Genomic DNA, 19466 nt, shown 5'->3' with positions numbered 1-19466 from the left:
TTAAGATTACTAGTTGACAAAAACACTACTCAGTAACATTTTCTTAAGTAATAAAAAAAATGTACTTTTAGGAGTAGTTTTACTGCAAAATGCTTTTTCTTTAAAAATGTATCGCTACTCTTATTTGAGTAAAATGTTTGGCTTCTCCATCCAGTGTGAATAAACTAAATGAATAACAAACAATATATTTTAATTAAATCCGAAGTTGAGCGACCCTTGCAGCTCGGGGCAGCTTGGTCTATCGCGACTGTGGGACCCGTGCACCACCATCCCCAGGCATACACCAATGTGGTCTAAATCTGACGTTCCTGGCAGGAGTTCTAGATTATTCATATTCTATAGAGCATGCAGACAAAAGCAAGGGCTTCCAACAGTGAAACATTAGATTTCCAATTTACTCCTTTGTCCTCGCTTATTGATGTAACAAAACCATGATATGTATGGCAAAAGATCCGATTTTGATGCATGGCCATGCCCACATGCTTTGATGTAGAAAAATTATTTTGGTAACTTTTAATGTCCTATGCCTGAATTATATTTAATTGAATTTGAAGTCTGAAACTATAAAGTTGTAGAACCTTTGCAAGATACAACTTGAGTCAATGAGAGAAAATGGCATCTTTGACCCAAAATGGCTGACTTCCTGTGGGGTTAGGACCATGGCTTCAAGAGACTTTTTTGTGCATCCTGTTGGGTTATACGTGTGCATCAAATTTCATAATCCTCAATAAAATCATGGCCTGGGGCTATTTTGTTTTTGTCTTGTGGTGAGAAGTCCAAATTTTAAGTTTGTCCATGCCCACATACTTTGTTGCTGCAAAAATCTTTTGACAACTTTTTATATCTAAGTCCTTAAGTCTTGGCTCAGTCAGTAAGAAATTTGCAGCTCAAAAGCTCTTGGAGGAGTTCACTTAGATAAAACATGAAGGAAAAATGCTAATGGCTTTGATTCAAAATGGCTGATTCCTTTGGGCTTTGGGCCATGGCTCCTTGAAACTTTTTGATATAAATTGATATACATTTGATATAAATTTAATTTACAGACCACTTCATTATTTGGAAATCATTCATTACAGTTACGCTGTATTCTAAAATCAGCGCACACATTTTGGTTTATACTGACGTAGTTGCTCCAGTCCTTTGGCTGATGAACCAGCAGGTGGCCAAGGGGCTGAGCTGATTTGGATCATCCCATGTCAATGCTATAGGGGGTAATGGTTTTTTTTTTTTTATGTTTTACCCCTTGTGTTTCTTCTCTGGTCTAATTTGCCGTTATTCTTGTCTAGGTTATATTTCACTTTCAGTGTTAAATGAAAGAGCCCTATTTTTTAGCCGCAAACCTGTGCCTGACTGCCCTCACCATCCATCACAACTTATATACATTTAAGACAAACAAAAAAGCAAAAATCATTCTAAGGAGTCAAGAGGTTCAGATGGAAAAATCTGATAAGAGAACAACTGTTTTAGTCAGGCTTTCCACAAATTTGGCATTAATGCAAGAGTGGCAAGTGGAAAGTTGAAAAGGCTTGTTCAAAGTCTACTACAATGCAACTAAACATGTGGAATAAAAGGCTATGAGGTATCAGGAGAGTTTAGAAATTACACTTCCCGCTACACACACACACACACACACACACACACACACCCCACACACACACACGGTGGTGTCTGCATTATGCTGTGGAGCTACTGTTCTATCTGTTTCACAGGAGATAGGGAAAGTGGATGGGCATAAATGCAGAGAAAAACAAGACAGAACAGAATAAAAGCATATATGTTATGTATAGTGCCATGGAATGAAGCTTGTAAACTGTGTGACAAACATATCATACTGAAATATAGCCCACAAAAACCCAATCAAACTTAAAGTGTAACTCACCCTGATTTCATGACATAACATATGCAGCACTAATTTTTAAATACGGTTAGTGCCAAGTGACCATGAGGGGCTATCTTAGCTTAGTCATTAGGCAGTGGAGGACAGGATTACTGGCTGAGAGGCAAATAAGTGAATTCTATTTATACCTGAGCATGGGGACCCAGGAACCCAGAGTGGCAGTCTGTGCTTGAACCCAGCACAATGCCCTAAGCACTAGGCATTGACTTCCCAGCACTGCGTGTCCCAAGCCCACAACATCATCAGTGATGCCTAACACCCCCACCGTGGCGTGGACTGTTCTCCCTGCTGCCCTCTGAGAAGAGGCGTCACAGCATTTGATGCAGTTCTGTAAAGGCGTTTTCCCCACTGCCATAAGACTGTTGAACTGCTGAAAACTCTAATCAAGTCACAAATCGAGACTCTGCGTCACACTGAAAACATCATACTTGTCCTACATGTTGAATCTTCAAATTAGAACTCAAACTCAGTTGTAGGGTTCTAAAATCAGTGAAGCCGGCCTGACTCGCTGCATCCTTAACATTTCCAAAGACAAGTTATCCAGATGATTCCTCCAAAAAAATCCACGGAGACGTTATTGCATTTAAAAATCTTTTAGTGAGTAGATAGGATAAATGGGTGCCAAACATACATACAAAAATAAGGACGACAGAGGTCAAAAAGCCATTTGGCTCCACTCTGTGAGATACACAACAACCAAACTCCCATGATGCATCATCCTTAAAAAGTGATACGTATACATCCTTAAACCAAAGAAGTAATGAAAATAATAACAAAATAACCACAATAGCTAAATATACAAATTCCCCAAATTAGTATGAATTACCAAGAATTTCAAGAAAGGTTAATTTAGCAAGAAAAACACAAAACATTAACCATAATGCATACCAAGAAAATCACAAAGTGTAAATTCAGGCTCCTACATCAGTGTTTCTCTGCATTTTTTGCACTGCTCTGAACCTTCCATATCAATGTCTTATTGCACCATGTTTCTACCACACTGTTTACATTTTGATCACTGCTGCACTTTATGAATGGAAATGTTCTTTTTCACTGCTAAGCTGCTGCTCATTCACTGTCAGAAAAGTGTATAAAAGTACATTTTGTTTTGTAAACACTATGTGTATACAAAATGACTTAAGTTTGTCTAACTCTACAATGTATTTATTTTGTTGTTTCCTAATGGTTGATATTTTTTCTATATTCAGCAAATTTCTGTGTTTATAGTATATGGTTATTTTGTCTCAGTTCACCACACATTGTGTTGATTAGTTTGTCTCCTTCCACTTCCTTGCTTCCCTTCTATGGTAGCTGTTCTCTGCTTACAGCATCTTTCGGTCCAACTATGTGGGTTTTCTCTTGGTCCTCCTGCTCACAACCAAAACAATCATGATTGTAAAAATCATAACAGACATAAACAAATTTCAGCTTAACAACTAAAACCTTATAGTAATATAAAAGATTTAAGCTTTTTAAGTAGTTTCTGTTAAAACACACCTATAACAAGTGTAATAATGTAGTAATAAAAGCAAACAACCGTAATTTTAAAATGTCTCCTCCTAAGTATTACATTACCTTTAAGTGCTCAGATTTTTTTTATTTTATTTCAGATACTAATGTCCCTGTTGTGAACCTATTTTTATTAGGTGTAAGTTTTTAAGTCTATCAATAAGTGAGAAAGTCAGCACCCTCCCTTTTCCATCATGTAGACGTCCAGCAGGTGTCACTGCCAGCAGTCTGTAAGGCCCTCTGCTTGCCTCACAGCTGCAGCACCCAAGTGCCTTTCTGCCTGTCACCCAGGGGCCCGTGTCAACAGCAGAGGGAAGAAGAAGACAGACACGTAGAGGAGGAAATCAGAAAATAACGGCTCTGCAGAAATGGACCTGCGCTCTGAGCTTCTCAAGTCCATTTGGTATGGATTTACTGCCCTGGATCTAGAGAAGAGTGGGAAGGTGTCCAAGTCTCAGCTGAAGGTGAGTGAAGAGACCTCTCTTCAAGAAAGGAAAACAAGTGATCTTTTGTATCTGATGCCAAGATTGTCTGACTTACTGATGTCGCTTCATTTCCTACAAGAATCCACTTCCAACAGATAAAAGTTTTTATGTATAGAACTAAATCTAACAAATAATTCTATATTTACTCAGAGTTCATCTGAGTCAGGAAATGAGGGTTAAGTCTGTTTGATTTCCATCATATTTCCTGTGTAATGGCTTATTTAAAACTGCAGCAACGAGGAACAATTTTGTTCCTTATAGGTCAAGTGAAATGCTTACAGTGCGTAAAAAAAGGCACAATATGCACCTCTGTGGAAAGCAGCACGAAAGTAACAGTTTGCTCTCAGTCTGCATATGAATAGGGTCCCTCATCATCACCACTGGACCTCCATGTGCCGTCTTGCAGTGCAAAGGGACCTCTGACACTGGAGAGCAGGCTGTTGAATAGAGTATGTTCACAGCATGTACGTCAAGCAGAACATTGTTGCAAATGAGAGCAAGGACAAAGTGGAAACATGCTGCTGATTGTTGCGTCTCGCACTGGGGCCTCAATAAAGCCACTGTGCTGCTTTTTTTTGTTTTTTTTTTGTTGATCTCACTGTTATGTCACTGGGTCTTGGTGTGGCCAAAACTCTGTTTTCCAGCCACCTCCATGTTTCTGAATTGTTTGTCAAAGGCTTAAGGCTTATAGCAAGTCAGCCCTTATGACTTGGCTTATCCCAACCCCCCCCAGCATCATGCAGCTCAAGTAGAGGCACCTTGCTCTGTGGAGGCGAGCACTTTGCATGCTGTGGCCTCAAAAGCTAACAGACGTTGTAGAGAGCTGGAGACTGGAGACAGGATGTGGTTATGGCTCAGCTCTCAGAAACTAGGTGGCTGATATCGTGCTGCAGATGTCTCAAGATGTTGCACTCCCTCTGTGACGGAAATGAAATGCAGAGGGAAATATATGCTTGAATAGAAACATAATAGTGGTAAACCCATCATGAAGAATTTGTTTTTATCTTCCAACAAATGTGTCATTTCTCATCCCTCATTTTTGGAGTAAATTTTGCTTATCTGTCATTCTCCTTTGTTCATTTGACTTTGCATCACCCATGGCTATACAGGCCCAGGCTGCAAGCTTCTGAAAGTGTTGAGCCAATGGTATTAAATTGAACAAGAAATAAATACATGACCTTGTTGTCAAATTTAGTTCTTCCCTTGTGTGCACACTGCTACAGGAAATGCTGCTTAGAAAAAAGGTGCACCCCTAAGAGAATTGCGTGCATTAAATGCCACACGTGGTGTGACATGAGAAGTTGTAGGTTACTGGCTCTAATGAAACCAATAAGCACACACTATGTAGCACATGGTTACCTTTGAGGGGAGGTTAATTAAACATCTCAGAGTAATGCAGAAATTTGGTTAAAAAAATAAATAGATTTTTGTGTTGTTTCTTTTGTATTTTATTCTAAGCTCATGAAAGACAAAAATTCAGTTTTTGGCCCATTGGCTTTGATAAAGCAATACATGTTTTGATGGCATGGATAACATTCATTTATAATTCTACTTCAGAGAAGACTGCAGAAATTGGATGATATTTCTTTTGATGTCCTCATAACATAAAGAATCTTGGAATTAGAGACCAAAATCTGTGATTACTTTTCTTTATTTCTAAAGCAGACATGCAAAAATATAGGTTTTCTGCACAGTCTTGCAGCAACTTATATTTTAATTCCTGACACCATCATTTTAAATGTGAGGATTTATAAAAAATTATGGACTAGCTATATTGATTTATTAGAGATGGTGTTGTGAGATGGTGTTTAACTTCCATTTCACAAGTTATCTTTTATTCAGTTGTGTAACTGATTATTTTCTTTTCTATTTACCCCCAGATTGGGGATCAATCCAGGCTCATTCAACAGCAAAAAAAGCCCTTTTGGCCCAGATGCTCTCATATATCAGAGTTTAAGTCAACACCTGTTGTTCTTACTGGAAATATACCAAGAAAAAGAAGTTTCTCTCAGAAACCAGTTTCAGAATTCTGCATTTCATGATCGATGTAGAAAATCTTCAAAAAAAAATGTTTCTTCATAAAAATACAACTACTGAAAAATTTGTACTCAGATGTCCATAGTGTTACAAAAACCATTGGAATATCTATGAAATGTTTTTTTTTTTTTTTTTTTATGTGTGTAGTGTTTTGATTTATTCACATGCAGTAGGAAGTTTTTAGATAAAGGTTAGGGATGTCTGGATAAAACAACCTCCTCTGTCAAAGAACCAGCAGCACATTTTCCTGTTTTAATTTGCCCTTCTTAAAAAAAAGATGCAATCTGCAGGTCAGACCGAAATAAAAAAACACCACATCTACATCATTACAAACCTGATTTATTTCAAATTGGCCACTATGATTAAAGTAATTATATAAAAGGCTTCAAAGTATCCTGTCTTCGATAACATACTATAGCCTTCTAGATAACCCCCCATGGATTTCATGTGTTTTAACCAAAGCTATGGGTTCAAACACTTTGGTATGTTTGTTGCTTCCTGCATGTAAGTGGCTATTCCCTCTTTAATCATAGGATTAAAAATAAAAAGTTTAATTTTCATTTATAATCTGTCACAGTCTATAAAACAGCTAAAGTTAAAGATATGGTTAGTCTCAACATCAAGGGATGGGTTGCAGCAAATAAAAGAAAATAATCAGAAATATTTTGTACAACTGATTGTTTTTGTTTATTTTTCTTTCTCGAGGATACATGAGAAAATCATTTTCTAAAGCAAAAAAGTTTCCGCAGCTGTGATATATGTCAAACTGATGTTTACTATAAAGGCCGGTGCCACTCAAACAGTTCAATGGATTACTGGTTATTTTCTTTCTTTGTGAAGCTATAAATCATCTGAAAGCCACAGCAAATTAAATATATAAAAATATAAAATTCAGCTACTTTTGCATGGATACGCATGAACTGAAAATATATTTTTCCTTACATCCCATCATGACTGGATATAAATTCAAATAAACATTGCACCTAAATGCAGAGATGTGTATATTTATTAGCTGAGCTGTTTCATAATGTTTAATGCTTTGAATAAGAAGAGCTGGAAATGTGTCTCATTTGACCAGCATTTTTTATGAATTAAATGCTGCTCCACTCACTTTATTTAATCTTCAATTAATGCTCAATTAATGCACTTTTTGTAGTACTTATGTTGTGAAGGCAGATAGAAGCCAATTTGGATGTTTTTCATGCACTGTTTTCTTAATGATCTGTAGCTTTCTGAGGACTTTTAATGGTTTTTCCAACAAGATATATGTGCAAAACAGACAGATAGGAAATTCTTCATCCCAAACCTTCTTTTTACATTTTTGCAACCCGGTCAATTCTCTTAAAGAAATGATGTGGGTTTAAAAGGTGCAGCAATCATTTCAAGTTGATGATTTCCAAATACAGGTTTCATCTCATCTGGACGGAGCTAAAAATAGCAGCGCAAACAGCTCATCTCATTATCTTACAAAAAAAACCCCCACAAATTACCAGCAGTGATGGTTATTATACAGTATTCTAAACTCATAATGTAGCAATTACACAAATTATAGCATTAACATTCTTTTTTTAGCTGGCAAAGCTGTAACATATCTGGAAGTTAGAGCAACAATCATGGTATCCCATGATTATATGAGCCATTTCAGAAAGTTTGTACAATATTTTGCAGTTAATCAAAATTTTATCTTATTCAGCTTTTTATTTCTATGGATTAGATGCAGCTGATGTGAAAAAAAAAAAAAAAAACGACTTTAATAATTTACCTGAGCACTAACTATTAAAAACATGTCTTTTGTTTTCCTCAAATAATCCTTAAAAAGCCAGTTTGAATTTTACATTTTTTCATGGAGTAGTTACCATGTACTTCTTTGAAAGCTTGTGACATCTTCTGAACTCCTTTTCTCCAAATGTGAGTGCAGATGAGGACCACAATATGAATATATTTTACTTTTGTTTGGGTGTTTTTAACCCAGTTTTTTTATTTTATTTCAGTGCTTGCTTTAAAAATTGTAACTTATGTTTAGAAATTCAGTTCTTCTGCATTTTTCTGTTTTGTTTTATTATTTCCTTTTTTCTCTTTGAATTTCAGGTTCTTTCTCACAACCTTTGCACCGTCCTGAGCATCCCTCATGACCCAGTGGCTCTGGAGGAGCACTTTAGGGATGACGATGACGGCCCAGTTTCTAGTCAGGGTTACATGCCTTACCTCAACAAATACATCCTGGATAAGGTGAAAGCAAACAGCATTGCTTTATGTCCCGTTGTTTTCAATAGGTTTTTAACATTCTCATCTCTGTATCTCTTAGGTCGTTGAGGGATCTTTTAATAAGGAAAATGTAGATGAGCTTTGCTGGACTCTTACGGCAAAAAAGAATTATCAGCCGGACAGAAGCAGCAGCTCAATTCTGCCAGACCGGGATGCTTTTAGACTCTGGTGCCTTTTTAACTTTCTCTCTGAAGACAAGTACCCGCTGGTCATGGTTCCAGATGAGGTGAGTTCAACCAGAATATGCATTAGTCTTTTTGCCTTCTTTTTTTTCTAGCTCCACCCTAAGCAAAAAAAAATGCTAAAGCCAACCCACAGAATGAATTTGTATTTCCAAAACCCACTATGGCATTGCCTGAAACTCAGCTTTTTTTCACCCTGCAGTGTGGCCTTGTTTCTCACAAACACCATTTTTGGTTTCATGTCGTGCATAATTTCAAAGCCTCTGCCAAGTGAAAAACCAAAATGTCAAAGTCAGGGTATTTTCTTTAACCCAAGGTGTACAAAAAGGAATTCTTTCAAAATGATTCATTTGAAGCTTAAAATGAATCTAGCAAGAAGCTTTTAATCCAAAATATTTTATAAAGCCTCCTCTTTATCATCGTTGCTTATTTAAACAGAAATCCACTTAAAGAAATGTTTTGTATTTTGGTGCAAATACAGACAGTTCATACAGGTAGTTTATTTCTCCCCTTTTTTCCCGTCAGGTGGAGTACCTCCTTAAGAAGATATGCATGGCAATGAGCATTGAGTTAAACTGTGTTGAGCTCGATGACTTCTTCTCTCAAGACTCAGGGCAGCAGAGCGGTATTACTGTCTGGGTTTTCCTGGAGATGATGAACTCTGGGAAAATAACCAGAGGAATCGATAAGAGCATCATCAGCATGGCAATAGAGGAAGTATACAGAGAGATAGTTGGTGATGTTCTCAAAGAGGTAGGCGGACAGAGAACGTTGCCCACGTTGTATTCCGCTTTATATCATGATGGTATATTAACCTTTTTGATTCATGCAGGGTTATTTATGGAAAAAAGGCCAGTTGAGGAGAAACTGGAAGGAACGCTGGTTCACTTTAAGACCCAGCAATCTGTCCTACTACACAGGAGAAGACCGTAAAGACTGCCAAGGCAATATAGTCCTGGATGGGAACTGCTGTGTGGAGGTAAGCAATGCACAACGCTGAAAATGATATTCTTTTCCTGTTTGTCAAAAAACAAAAATAAAGAGGTGGGGACTTCTCTGAATTTCAGAAGAGGACATACAAAATTGTTACTCGCTATTTAACAGCTTTTATCTTGTTTTCTAATCCTTCTGCAGCAAATAAAAGACAAGAAAACAACTGTCGTAAAACTGTATTAAATCGACAGTTCCCAGAAAAGAAAAGAAATACTTGATTAAAAGTTTCTTTCAATTGACTTCCCAAAAAAGAAATAAATCCTTTTGGGATCATTACTTTCCCCCTGTGCCGTTGATATTATCTTGAACAACGTCCTGCTGTGATAAACCAGGACTTCACTGTAAAAAAGATTAATCTATGTTTTGTTAACCTTGTTTAACCTGTAACTATCATTTTACATTATGCATTTTTATCTGAGGGCACTGATATCTGCAGATCACCGTGACACAGCAGGCTTCTCAGAAACAAAAGTAGAACTAAGTAGACAAAAGCTTTCTGTACAGGTGATATTCTAAAAACCTTTTTTGTTTTTTTGCACTCAGGCAGTACAATTGAGTTCTGATATTTGATACAATGCCATGTCTCTCAGTTTATGTTTTATATTTAAAAAAAGACAGTTATACTTCAGTGCGTGCAGCTCAGTCATCGTGACAACTCGGATCTTTTCATTTCACAAGAACCTGCTTTAAAAACTAACACTGATATTTTGAATTGTGAGATCAAAACTAGTTGATAAGAAACAGCCAAGCGATATCTCTCCTCTGCAGCTTGGAGGGGATCCATAGTCAAAAATCTTTATTGTCACTATGTACCCATAATGACATTTTGACAGGACCCTCAGTTCAGAATGCAGATTAAAAACAAACAAAGAAAAGCAGATTTAAAACATGCATACAAATTATTAGGCATGTTACGAAAAAGTGGATCGCTAAAGTAGCTGACAAGCATTCCCTTGGTATGAAACGTTTACATTGTGATGTAGCATCAGATGCAGCTAATGCTAGAGCATCTGATAAACAGACGTTGGTCTGGAAACAGACTTTTTTTTGGCTACAGGGGGTTGATTACCCCCACTGCTCTAGGGAAGAAACCCTGTTTGTTCATCAAGTCCCTGAAATGTTTTCCTGAAGTTGGAAAAACAACTCTTAGCCAAGGTGGGTGGGCTCTGTTGCAATGCATTTGGCTCATCAACCAAGTCAAGACCTGGCAGACGACATTCCAAAAATCCTCTTTGCAGTTTCTCCCAACAGTAAAGAAATATTAGGTAATGTAAAAACGCTTCACAATTTAATATCTTAGGTCACATTACATCTATTAATTTAATTAAATTTAGTGGCTGGCTAGTTCAAGTGGTCAGTCATACAAATCTCACACAGGAGTCCGATACCACTTCTTTGTGCGATTTCACTCCTGAGTTTGAATCCCCGCTGGCGGGAATAAGCAGCCAGTGTGGATCCTTAGGCAAGACCATTTACGCTAATGCATACTTTTAAGTTGCTTTGGATAAAAGTGTCTGCTAAATGCATAAACCTTATTCATATTAGCATCTTTTCAGTAATTTTGCTGACATTTCCAACCAAAGATCAATCTCTCATTATGAATACAGTTCAGTTCAGGCATTTGAATGTAGAAACATCACACCCTAAGTTCAAAGGGAAACAGTAGTTTTATTTTATTGAAGAGGTTTTGCCAAAATCTTTCTTCAGTTCTGACTCAAAACTGCAGTCAGAATAATCAAACTAAATGGGCCATTTGTGAGTCCAGTCTGCTAAGTGTTTGGCTGAAAGTCGCTTGACTATCCAAACATAGCCATAACGGTGTTAGGGGTCATTCAGCCAAGGTGTCAATTGCTGTAAAACCACATGTGGGGACAAATCAGGGTCACACGGTAAGTGTTAGAAAGATCAATCTGAGGCCACTTCTTCTGTTTAGTGGTGTTTTTTTTTTAGGTCTAACAGAGAAATAAATCAGAGAAGTGAAACGTCTTCAAGAAAGTCCAGCTGTCTTAAGCTCTCAGCAATGCTTCTGATAAATGCTAAGTTGAGCCAATTTCATATTCAAATTATTAACTGAGGCAAAAATCATATCTCTTTTATCTACTCAGTCCTTTATGTAAGGAATATTATTATTAAAACGTGTGAGTCTGTTAATCCCTAATATTACCTTCCTGCTGAGTGTCAGAACTAATGTTTTCCCAAGTAGTAGCAGACAGAGTGGATCATTCTTAACAGTGAGCTCTCTGTTTTTTTTATCTGGGACACTGTGATATATTTTGATCTGGCTGGAGCCATGGATGGCTCCTCATATGCAAACGTTTATGATGTAATGATATATAAATATTACTAAACACTTTGCCTTTTAGGAACTCACTCTACTTTCTGATCCTCTGCTTGATGTTGCTTTTTTTGTTTTGTTTTTCTATGGCGAAGCACTTTTTGCTCTGTGGCTGGTTGCTTTTAAGGGCTATATGGCAATGAATGTGTTCAATCAGTCTTGGAGAATGCTTTAAAAAACACAAAGGGTGAAAAGTTTTTTATATATTATATTTATACATATATACATATCTAGAAAGAGAGAGAGAGAATGCATGTTACTGACTAAATCAATTCAGCAAGTCCAAAACAAATGTAATCTCAAGACACTCCCTAAGATTAGCAAATCCAATGTGAAATGTCCAGAAATATTTGATCAGATTGCTTCCATACAATCCAGTCATGTTCACGTTTTCAGGTTGTAGTATATTCCTGTTTGATTCTAGTTCTAATGAAATGCATTCACATTCAAATTGTGGTAAAAGAAGTTACTGATCTAAGTTAACTGCATTAATTTTGCGGCAATCCTTAATCCTGAGCATGTGGGGTTAGTAGAACGGAACAACTACCTTTACACAGAAGCAAACCACCTGCAGGACTTGGTTCAATATTAGCAGCTATTTGAAAAGTCCAACTGGGGGTTTAAGAGCAAAATATATATATATACAAAAACACAAACAAACTGCTCCAAGAGCAATTTATATGGTAAAGAAAAAGAAAGTTCAAAAAGATAAAAGCAGCAGCTCAGTTTGGGCCTTTTGCTAAAGGGGGCATACACTATATGGGACAAAAATGAGAGTACATATTACTGAATTAGCTGACTATTATTTATTTATCTAAATCTATCAGTATATAACAATATATTGCATGTAACTGATCTGAATGTGTCTGTCTGACCAGGTGCTGCCGGACCGAGATGGGAAGAGGTGTATGTTTTGTCTGAAAACTTTGTCAAAAACCTATGAAATGAGTGCCTCGGACACCAAACAAAGGCAGGAGTGGACTGCAGGTCTGAGTAGGCGGATGTTCTCAGAGGCACACGGCAAAATTCAAAGACTTTAAACTTCATCCTTTTCCTCTTCACAGCCATTCAAACAGCCATCAGGCTACATGTGGAGGGCAAAACATCTCTGCATAAAGATCTGAAGTATAAGAGACGTGAGCAGCGTGAGCAGCGGGAGAAACGACGACAGGCCAAAGAGGAGGAGCTGCAGAGGCTTCGGGCCTTGCAGGAGGAAAAGGAGCGTAAGCTGGCGGAGCTGGAGCTCCTGAAGGAGGCGCAGAAGCAGGCTCAGGTCCTGATGGAGCAGGACGAGCAGAGGAGACGGCAGCAGCATGAGCAGCTCCAGCGTGCTCTGGAGATTCAGCTCCGAGAGGCAGAAGAGGTGGGCAGAGGTGGAAACAGAGGATAAACATAGAAAAGTGGAAATTAGTTCATCTTTAAATTCATTACTGTTCCTCTCCAGGCCAGGGTCAGTATGCAGGCAGAGATGGCTCTGAAGGAAGAGGAAGCAGAGAGGCAGAGGAAGAGGATCCTGGAGCTAGAGGAGATGCAGAAACGTTTGGAAGAGGCACTGCAACAGGAAATTAAAGCCAGACTGGACGAGGAGGGCTTCCGTTATGCTCAAGCGAGGTAGAAGTCCCAAAGAATATTCAGCTGCAAATTAATACTGTGGTTCAAGGGGCATTTAATGTGCAGACAGCAGATTTCAAACACTTCGGTTCATGTTGGGTTTTGTTCCTGAGGAAGTTGGCCTGGTGGCAGAGGAAGTTGCCAACAGTTTGTCTGTCCTTGTGCTCTATCAGCTAAAACTCTCTGATCCCATGGGGCACAATGAAGACTAGCGGTTCAACAATCTCATATTTGTGTTACTTTTCAGGTTACTGTCTGAGGAGGAGGAGAAAATGAAGGCCCTAATGGCCTTGCAGGAGGAGCAGGAGGAGTACATCCTGAAGACGCAGCGGGAAAAACAGGAGCTGAAACAGGAAATGGAAGCCAAATCTCGTGCCCTGGATGAGGCACAGAGGCAGCTGGAGGAGGTCCGGGCCAACAGGCACAGGGTTGACCAGGACGTAGTGGTAAGTGAAGAATAAAACACACACACACAAAAAGTTTTTCTTTTGTTTAATAATCAGCATAGGCTTTCATTTCTCAGGGAAAAACATGTCAGAAGTCTGGTCTTTTAGGCAAAAGAAGGAAGATTACCTAAAAATTTTGAGCGTTTCTCCTATAAGCTAAAATAGAACATGCCAAATTGTGTCGTTTAGATTATTGAAAGAGTTAAATAATTAACTGTTCCAAAAACAGCACTTATTGCCATGACAAATAGGATTAACCAGAACCATGTCCTGGTCAGAAAAATAGGAAATGTTAACAGGAAATAAAGCATTTGTGAAAAAAAGCTGAGACTTTCTTGTTAGGTAACCTAAACTGGGAAAACTGGAGACCAGTTAGTCGGCAAGAGATCAAATGGAACATTTATCTCTGAGTCTGTTCTTTGAAGTTTTATATGATAAAAAAATGTTTTTGTTATCAAGTTCATCAATTTAATTAACTTCCATTAGGTTTAAGTAAAATCAACAAAAACATTTGATACACAACTTTACAACTTTTACTTTCACAAAAAATTAAAACCCCACATATTGCTCATCCTTGGAAAACCATAATCCAACCAGCCTGGTATACACAAATGTATGTTTAAAGTAGTGCAGTAAAAACTTGAGAATAGAAATAACTTAACTTTGGATATTATAATCTTCCATTTAGTTTTCAAAGATATCAAGCTCAGATTAAGATTTTTCATATTTATATTAAAACAATGCAAAAGACAAACAACAGAATTAAAACATTAAATGAAAAAAAATGGCATTTAAAACAATCCATGCAGTATTACCATGTTATGGCGCAAATGTTTTTCTCAACATTGCAGAAAATCTACTCCAGTTATCCTCAAATTCCTTGTCCCATCCTTTATGTAGGTCATTTCCTATGTCCCATGTATGCTACTATACATTACAGCAGGTGTGACTACTTGTAATGCCTGGACAGTATCGGGAGACAGTTTAATTAATTTCAAGTAAATATTAAGTGTTTAAAGAATTAATCTTAAAGTTAATTGGTAATGCAAGAACTGAAAGGAACTGGAACCATCATGTGGAGGAGAACAGGGTTAGTGGCTGAGGACAACTCTGTGGTATTAAAGGTGAACTAAATGAAAGCCACTAACCTTCTCACTAGCCATGAAGTTGTGCTGGCTCTGATGATTGATCCCATTAGCTCTGTTTGGCTGATGTGGATCACAGTTCCTAAATCTTGACAGTGCTAGAAAGGGCAAAGGCTAGCAGGGGAATCATAGTCAGTCCGGGGGTTATTTAGAGGGAGTTCATAGACCAGAGGGCAGGGGGTTAAAAACAAGAGGGGGATGCGGAATCAAGGCAAGATAATTGCCAATAGGAGTCACACTAACTGAGCTGAGGTGTCCAGAGAGACAGAGGTGGAGATAAATCCGAGATCCAGGCTTGAGTCATACACAATAGACAGAACAATCCAGACAGGGGCAGAGACAAACAGACTGTGTCCTGAGGCAAGCCAGGAGGGGGATCTCCAGAGACGACAGAAGGATCCAAAATGCAGGAAAAGATCCAGAACAGATCTGAAGGTCAAACAAGGATTGCTGGATGGTCAACTCACTGAATGGCTTTCAAGAATCTGGCAGTTTCCTACTGGGAGAACCAGGAATATTTAGTGCTTTCCAGTGCAGCAGAGGTAGTAGAGAGTGATGTCATGGTAGAGCACATAGCAGCTTCTCAGGCAGGAACAATCAGGAATTATTACAAATATTCACTGGTTTGTATATGTTTGACTTTTTTGTGTAAATTCTGCTCTCAGCTCACTATTACATGGTATTTAATTCAGTTTAGTTTATTATAGTTTAGTCTATACATACAGTAATATAGTTCACAACAGGTGTTATCATAAAGCCCTTTTTAAAATAAACTCATCCGGTTTAGGGCGTGTGGTGGCCTAGTGGTTAGGGCATTGCGTTTGGAATCCAGAGGTTCTGAGTTTCAGTCCTACTCCTACAGACTGCCACTCTGGGTCCCTGAGCAAAGACCTGTCTTACTATATATTACTATACTATATACTATAATAGTCTGCCTTACTATGGCAGCAGGTGGTGATAGTGGACGGTTGATGACATTGAGCTGTTAACTTATCAGATAGCCGTCATGCTCAGCATGCATGTGGCAACAGCAGAAAGGAAAGATTGTCTGAGTCTTATGAATTTATCATAGTATCAGTCAGATGAGCGTGCAGCCGATTGTGGTTGATGGATGCTCACGCTGGTGTCTTCCTGCTAAAAGGAAGTAGTTGTTCTTCACCATAGCTACATGGTTGCCCAGGATGTGGGTTACAGGGTCTCTTTTGAAACATCAACAGAATAAAGCAATGTTTATAATACAATGCAGGCACTTTTGTTTTAAATTAAATGTAGCATCTGTACATAAACGCGGATATGAATTGGATTTGATAGCTCTGTGTAACTGGATATTAAACACCTGCTTGTCTCATGAAGCTCACTGAGAATATATCTGTTACTGAATATTTGTGATGTGCTTTTTTTTGTTAAAAAGCTGTTTTAGAGCTTTTCTCCTTATCTTTGACAGGCTGCTCAGAGGAAACTTCGCCAGGCGAGCACAAACGTCAAACACTGGAACGTCCAGATGAACAGACTGATGCGACCCATCGGACCAGGCGGTAAGCATGGATCTTGGTATAGAGAAGCCAAATTTTATTATTCAGTGAGGTTAACCAGATGTGACACCGCAGGAGGCTTTGAATGCTCTCAGTTAGATATAACTTGTTTTAAAGGAGTGCCCATTAATTTCCCCCTGTGGTGTTTATTGTTTATCTTAATAGTTTTGGTTGTAACATATCAGCTTTGTTCCTGCCCCAGGAGGACATTATAAACCCACTTTAACAACTATTCACTGAAGTCTTCCAGAATACAAGTGTTTTATTAAAAGAAATTTTGTTTTTTGGTTATTTTGTTGTGATCAGGGTTTATACCTCTTCTAATTTGGGCAGCAGTTGCCAAAAATAGTGATCAGAACCACAATCATGCAAAGTTTTCTAATCACAATAAAGATTGAAATTAGATTACACATGATATTTTAGCATTGTTTGATCTTGTATCTATAATGATCCATAATGAAATGCTTACTGATGCTTTCCATTTCAGAATTGCTGCAGACAGTGTCCTTATATGGAACGAACATTGTCAGAACTAAAGAAATATTAAAAAGAAGGAGGCATTTCTTCCTTCAACTCTAAATATTTTTTGTTTTTCTTCCTTAAAGAAAATACTCACAAAGACAACTTTTCTAAGGATCGGTTTCAAATTGAGTAATCAAGGCTTTTTTAGCAGCAGGCTCTCACGAAGACACAATTGGTTCCCATTTAGCCAAACCTTTTGTAAAAGTAGCGAAAAATGACATTTCTGCTCCAAAAAAAGTTTGTCTTTAAAATACATCTGCTCTAAAGCTTGGCAAAAATTCAATTTTTCAGGCCGTTATCATTTTTTGCCCTGTCTCATATTGGCATGACTTTCCTCTGCTGCAAACAGGTTTTATAGTTTGAAGTTAGACATCTTATTTTGCCTCATTTTCTCTGCTGATTTAAGCAAAGTACACTGTCATGGTACAGCTTGAAACAGCATAAAGTCCTCAGTAAATCTTAGAAAGAACCTATAAAAGACTGGATTACCTAAAAAGATGTTCAAGAGACGTATCCTAGCAGTACAATATAAAGTAAATGTGGTTAAATTCCTCTTTAAAATTATACTTCCTCTATGCTGTGTTTTTACTCGCTAACACATTTTCTCATTACCACAGTTTTTATATGTCTTCAATTGGCTATAATTCAGTTGAACCATTTTTGTTCCATAGAGAAAAGGCCCTCTCTGGGGAGCTCTTTCCAGGCCTTCCAGATCCCGACACAGAGGGACCCAGGACTGCATCTCAGAATGAGATCCGGATCCGAGGATCAGAGCGAGGAGAGCAAAGAGAATGTGAACAACAGAACTGAGTGCGACATGGAGAAACGGCACTCGCACGCCTCCAACGGAGACATGGACATCCCCTAAAAGCATGAATCATTAGAGCATAAGAGGCTGCTCCGTGTACTCTGACGTGTTTTTTTCTTTCTAACAGGAAGCTCAGTATGATAAGTGTGAAAGGCAGTGGGACTTCTGCACTAAAAACTGAATTTACTTTACTACCGTTTTTGTTACACAAAGAATTTACTGACCTCAGTGCAAAACAGTAACATGTTTGAGATATTTCAAAGGACAATGCTCAACTAATACATTTCCTGGCCCTTGCATGAGGTCTGACGTGAACGGAGAAGATACCTCGGTGCATGTAAAAGAACCGCAAAGTAAAAATATTTGAAGTGCTAACAGCAGACAGAAAACAAATGAAGCTCATGGTTTGGTAAATTAAGAAAGCTTCCCATGTGTCCTTTTTACATATGTAATTTTCTGAATTTCTTTCTTTTTTTTATATGAGTTTTTGATGTACAGAACTGTTTCAGTATTAGTTAACAGAATAATTTTGCTCCTGACAAACAGGAAGCAGAGCGCGAAAGAGAGAGAGGAGGGGACACAACTTCCTGTTCCTAATGTCACCTAACATGAGTGTAAATAAAGAACAATGTGAATTGATGTCATGACCACATAAGAAAACATTCTGTCATGAGCTAGTTTGTGCAGCATTGAAATTACTAGTCTTCCTATAAATAAAGTATTGTAGGTGATGCATGTATAAAAGATGACGTGAAATGAATTTTTTTTCTTGTAAAACTAAAGAGGATTCAGATTAGGAAGTTTACACCCACTCTAAAGTGGGCTGGTCGTGAGCTGCATGTCTGCTTTACTTTGAAATCCAGCTTACCTCATTTGTCAGAATAAAATGTGTCACCAATGACTCATTTGACACCTTTGGCCTTTAGAGCCTGAGTGAACAGGGACATCAACTGACTAAAAACCCTTACTACACAATCTAGCTGTACTTTTTGTATCAATAATTATCTTTAAACAAACTTTTAGTGCAAATCTGTCTGATTTGTAGGGTTTATTTGTAATTCATTGGATCAAGCAGCATCAATTGGATATATTATAACTATCTGTTCATCCGTAGCAGAACTTATTTTCTTAGTGATGATAGAAACTTTTTTTTTTTTTTTTTTTTTTACAAAAGAGAGCTATAACAGAAAAAAGTGTCTTTTTAAACGGCTTTAATGTTTATTACAGCAGGTCTAAATCTGTCAAATCAGACATGCATATTAATATTTCCATATGGTATTGACTTTATTCCTGCAGTATCTTTTCTTTAAAGTAAAAATAAACAGAGCTGCATGTTTGACTAATTATAATCCAGCCAGGGGTGGTTTTTGAGCTGTTTTTCAGATAATAAAACAAACTGTGCTTGTTTATAGTTTGAACTTTTTGTTGTTATTCTTGCAATATGCATAATTGCAACAGGTCTGACTCTGCAACAAACTATTAACTTTTGCCCAAAGCCCTTTGAAATGTATTTTATATATCATCACGAAAAATTGTAGCGTGAACCCAACATGGCCTGGGCTTATTTTCCTTCACTGGTGACAAACCATTGCATTAGATTTTAAATTAATTGCCGTTTAATTACACTGTCAACAGGTAAAAAAGAAATATTGCATTTTTTTAAATCTATTTCAAAATGTTTGAGTCATTTTTATTACTT

The 19466-nt window shown here is 37.7% G+C and overlaps 1 protein-coding gene across 1 annotated transcript; it reads left to right on the top strand.

The window, feature by feature from the left end:
* Positions 1-3671: 3671 nt before the first annotated feature.
* On the top strand, positions 3672-18419 carry LOC119782174 (differentially expressed in FDCP 6 homolog). The gene is made up of 11 exons (XM_038283007.1): positions 3672-3870; positions 8017-8157; positions 8234-8419; positions 8901-9128; positions 9208-9354; positions 12582-12690; positions 12768-13066; positions 13148-13314; positions 13562-13760; positions 16350-16440; positions 17631-18419. The coding sequence occupies exons 1-11, from the start codon at positions 3775-3777 to the stop codon at positions 17825-17827; spliced, it is 1860 nt and encodes a 619-aa protein (XP_038138935.1). The 5' UTR covers positions 3672-3774; the 3' UTR covers positions 17828-18419.
* The last annotated feature ends 1047 nt before the right edge of the window (positions 18420-19466 follow it).

Source organism: Cyprinodon tularosa, unplaced genomic scaffold (assembly GCF_016077235.1).
Source record: "Cyprinodon tularosa strain WSP-4 unplaced genomic scaffold, ASM1607723v1 ctg19, whole genome shotgun sequence".
Taxonomy (NCBI): Eukaryota; Metazoa; Chordata; class Actinopteri; order Cyprinodontiformes; family Cyprinodontidae; genus Cyprinodon; species Cyprinodon tularosa.
Note: the sequence above shows the minus strand (reverse complement) of the source record. Positions and strands in the feature narration are given on the sequence as shown.

Excerpts from the sequence above, each read along its gene's own strand:
- LOC119782174 (XM_038283007.1), top strand. The coding sequence starts at position 3,775 with ATGGACCTGCGCTCTGAGCTTCTCAAGTCCATTTGGTATGGATTTACT. Across the intron at positions 8,158-8,233 it reads ACAAATACATCCTGGATAAG|GTCGTTGAGGGATCTTTTAA; the intron begins GTGAAAGCAAAC and ends TGTATCTCTTAG. Across the intron at positions 8,420-8,900 it reads TGGTCATGGTTCCAGATGAG|GTGGAGTACCTCCTTAAGAA; the intron begins GTGAGTTCAACC and ends TTTTCCCGTCAG.